We start from the raw sequence: 4,531 nt of genomic DNA on the forward strand, positions 1-4,531 counted from the left end.
GCCAGGACAGGAAAGTATGGCGGAAAATAGTTAATAAAAAGAGTGTCAGTAGAATGAACGACGCCTGAAACAAAGACCTTGGCTATTAATGGACCCAAGTGGACAACCTTACATAACGGCTTCGTGAGGTTCTTCGCTTGAGGTGATTCCTAGAGAGATTGATCAGCAACCTGGGTCGGAGCAGTGTTGCGGAACGAACGTGTTATTTACTTAAATAGCACGAGAATTCTGGATCAATCTGAAAAATCTCTATCCCTTCCACACACTACTCCTTTCCCCTGCCGAGTGAGTCACGCCTACCCCGAAAGGGAAATGGCTAAATGGTGTAACAATAATAATAATAATAATAATAATAATAAGTAATATTTTCTTAATTCAAGAACAATTTTTTTTCAGTGTAGACGATTGAGTCCAAAATTTGTGTCAGTGCTCAATATACGAAAATTAAAAAGTCTGAAGTGCGTCAAATTTCCTATACTCCAAACCCTTAAAAAATTTGGTAGAAAATGCAAATATTTACTCGAAAGATGAACTACTTTGTTAAACATTGATCTTTCTTTTTTTGCTGTAATTTGAGGATTCATCATCTTGGTTAAAAATTAATTTCTTTTATCGACAAGTAAACTATTTTGTTGGAAATTTTTTGGTTAAAAATTTAGCTATACCAGTGTAGGTTGAAAGTTATTTTTTGATAGCTGAAGATTGTGCAAGCTTTCTTAACTCATTTTGACACAATTTGCACTTTCCTCTTCTGCATTTGTATGAACACTGTTAGATTTAATTTACTCTCTTTTCTCACGCAAGTATTGATAAATGATCTCATATACCTTCCTTCCTTGTGCATATCGTTCTTTCACCAATACTCCCTAAACAGCTGACGTATTCCCCACTCATCTTTTAACATTCCCTATCCCACCAGGGCTTCAACACTCCTTTCTTCTTTTTTCGAAATAAGTTCTTTTTCACACAAATATTTCACTTTATCTTTTAGATCCTCCTATATTTCTTCCACCGACTTTCCTTCAAAACATACTCTTCCTAACAGCTGCTGATACTTCTCTTTCGCCTTCCTCGTACAGGTCACCTACTTCCCTTTTGACACTTGTGCCCTACCTTTCCTTTCGCTACCCTTCCCTTTTATCCACAATCCTAATGACTGATGGTCTAACGCTACCCTCCCTTCCACTGAGAATTTCTTAGTCTCCTCTCAAACTGGCATACTCATGAGCACATGGTTTATCACCGATAACCCCACCTTACTTACATACATGTATTCTCTCTCATCGTCCCCTGCTACCATATCATTCGCCACCGCCAACCTCCATCTTCTACCCAGTCCCTTAGAATCTCCCTAGCTTTTCTCAAAACTAAATTCAAGAATGGGAACAAGGGGGTTGTTCCCATTCTTGTATTAAGGTCCACTCCTAGTACCACCATACAATCCTCCCTTCCACCTAACAAGTCTTCCACTCGTTTCTCAATCCTTACTATCCCATCGCTATTGCATACGGTCACAAACTTACACATCATCCCCCCTATCTTCACTGCCCTCATTTGCACCCCTCCTCCTCTCTTCCGTCATGAAGTTCTTTTACAATGTATTCCCGACTCCTGTTCAAAATCCGCGACTAGCTCTCCTGCTTTCTTTACTCTGTGCTTCTGCTGGAACCTTCACCTATACCCTCCTGATAGCCTTGAACCTATTTTGCCCTATACCTTTCAATCGACCCACGTATCTACCAGTCCCGTAATGTCAAAATCTTAGGCATACCTATAGAAATCCTCATCTTTTTATGTACCCCTGCTTTGTTCTTGTACAGCACATTCCCTACTCCACCACCATGCTTTAGCTTTACCGCCCTACTTCCTACGAAACATTTAAACATCTAATTCTATTTCCCTGTACCCTAACTGTGCCTTTCTCGATGCACTCCTCACCCCCATAGCTCTGTCGTTCAGCATTCTTTGTATATCCCTTTCATTCCGTGTCAAATGGAGGTCGATGAAAACTCCCTGATCCTTTATCCTATTTTTATTTCGCATTACCCTCAACTTGTCTTCCCAGCCCTTCAATTTCACGACCGCTACTTCATTCCCCTTTTTCCCTCCAGCCTAACTTCACCAACGTTACCCTTAACCTGCTCTGTGACGTGTAGAACCTCTTCCACGTACTCTCTTTCTTTCCCACTCCTTAACTTCAATCCTTTTACCACAATATCATTTCTCATTTCTGCGTTCTATTTTCATTCCATTATCAACTCCATTTCGCTTATCTTTTCCCTAATCGCCCACTCCTCCTTTTTATATTCGTATGCTTTCTCAATTCCTCTTCCATCAAATTCTCTACCCTCTACCTTTCTTCTCGACCTTCCCCTTGTCACCTACTTCCATTTCCGACCTGCCCTCCATCCTCTTAAGCCTTTTATTCGTTGTTTCCTTCCACATCCTATTCTCCTGTTCCATACGTTTTACCTTAACTTCTTTTTCTTTACTTAATAACACCACTACTCTCTCTCACCCTACTTTTTTCTCCCTGTGGTCTTTCATCTTCTTTTCCCATTCAGCGTCTCCAAACCTCATGTCCTCACTGACACCTTCCATCTGCTGTTTACTTCCCCTTACATCTTCTTTAAATCCTCTCATCTCACCTATTAGCATCCCCAGTGCATCTTTTTCCAAATGACCTTTAAGTTTTTGGGGCGTTGGCTTACGAGTGCTACTACTCTTTTTGAACGGACTCTACAACACGTTTCTCCGGACTCTTAATTATCTCTCTTTCTCTTTTGTAACAAGAGATCCCCCCCCCCCCCCCCCCCCGTCATTACGCCAGACTCTTTATCATTCGTTTTCACGCTTGCTTCGTTCTCCTAGTGCAGATTTCTACGACCTTGAAGTTAATTTTTTTTTAATTAATTACACAACTTTCAAATCCATATCTGCGACAAACTTCAAGGTCGCAGCTTTTTCCTCTTACTATATAAAACTGTATAGTACACATATTTTATTTTTAATTAAATTAGAAAAAGTCAGCGACGGACGTGTTTGGGCCCTAGGGGGCGCCAAAGTTACAATTTTTTTAAATCCACTTTATTTTTCATTAGAAATGTAATTATGAACTCAAAATTATTAATTTTACTTTCATTTATGTATACCCAATTTATTTGATTTCCGATAGTCAAGCCCTAGGCACTAGAGTTCTCGAAAATATCTTCTTGTTGTAAAAAACTCTCAAAAGCTTAAAACAACGTATCTGAAGTAAAATTGCAGGGTATAATATTCTAATATATCCTATAAAGGCTGAATATTCTCAGCCTTTAAGCTCGAACAGAGCATTTACAAAGCATTTATAAGAGAGTATAATGCATTTATTGTTTAAACCAACATATATCATAATCACTAAATAGATTTTTACTTAAACATGATTGAGTTAGGCAGTTTTTTAAAAACAAAAGTTGAAGTTACTTTTATTATTATAGTTAAAATCGCATCTATTTGGCTGAAAATTAATCTCTTTTGGTTAAAGATTCAAACTATTTGATTAAAAGCCATCTTTTTCCGTTGAATTCAACTATTTTTGGCCATCATCCTTCTTGGTTGAAAATTCAACTACTTAGTTGAAAGTGGAACTACTTTGTTAAAAATTCATTTATTCAGTTGATGATTCACCATTTTAGTTAACAAACCTTTTTTTGTTAACAATTCAATTGTTTTGTTGAAAACTCGATTTTTTAATTGAAAATTAATTATTTTAACTAAAATTTGAACTCGTATATGTTTTTTTTAATTTATCTTGTTAAATTGAAAATTCAAATATATTTGGATTAAAATTCCTGTATTTTATTGAAAAATTCAATTTTTGGTAAAATATTTCAATGTTATTTAAAGGTTGAAAATGCTCTTTAAAAATTCAAGTGTTTGGTTGAAAATGTATGTACTTTGTAAAAAATTAATCTATTTTGGTAGGAAACTTATATTTTTGGTTGAAAATTTGGCTTTTTCTTATTTAGAATTCATTTTTTTAACTTAAAATGTAACTGTTCCAATTTCTGTCGATTTTTTCTTTTTGATAGAAATTTATTCTTCTTGGTTTAAAATTTACTTTAGTTTAATTGAAAATTAAGGTTTTTCCTGAAAATGTAGTTATCTTTTTTTAGTTGAAAATTTTATTGATTTAGGTGAAAATTCAACTATTTGTTGAGAATCTGTATTTTTTCATTGATCGTTTTTTCAAATCGAAGATTCAACTTTTGGGTTGAAAATTCCACTATTTGGTCAAAAATTCATATTATTAGTTGGAAACTCATCATTGTGATTCAAAATTATTTTCTTTAACTGAAAATTCGTTTTTTTCTTATAGCTGAAAATTAATTTTTGTAATTTGAAGATGTAATTATTCCATTTTTGCTTGAAAATCTATATTTTCAGTTGGACATAAATTACACAGGCCGACAAAATTTGACAAAGGTCCGGAACCAGAGACCAGACCTAGTATACCCGAAGGTTTTTGCTGCGCTGAATCCGAATCCGACCT

The 4,531-nt window shown here is 35.6% G+C and overlaps 1 protein-coding gene across 1 annotated transcript in view; it reads right to left on the reverse strand.

Annotated features, from left to right (window-relative positions):
• Positions 1-2,514: 2,514 nt before the first annotated feature.
• LOC117173792 (gonadotropin-releasing hormone II receptor) overlaps positions 2,515-4,531 on the reverse strand; it is a 133,148-nt gene continuing 131,131 nt past the window's right edge. The window contains exon 14 of the mRNA XM_033362435.1: positions 2,515-2,648. Coding sequence (XP_033218326.1) covers positions 2,515-2,648 — 134 coding nt within the window. The remainder of the gene's footprint in view (positions 2,649-4,531) is intronic.

Source organism: Belonocnema kinseyi, chromosome 5 (genome assembly GCF_010883055.1).
Source record: "Belonocnema kinseyi isolate 2016_QV_RU_SX_M_011 chromosome 5, B_treatae_v1, whole genome shotgun sequence".
NCBI classification, from domain to species: Eukaryota; Metazoa; Arthropoda; class Insecta; order Hymenoptera; family Cynipidae; genus Belonocnema; species Belonocnema kinseyi.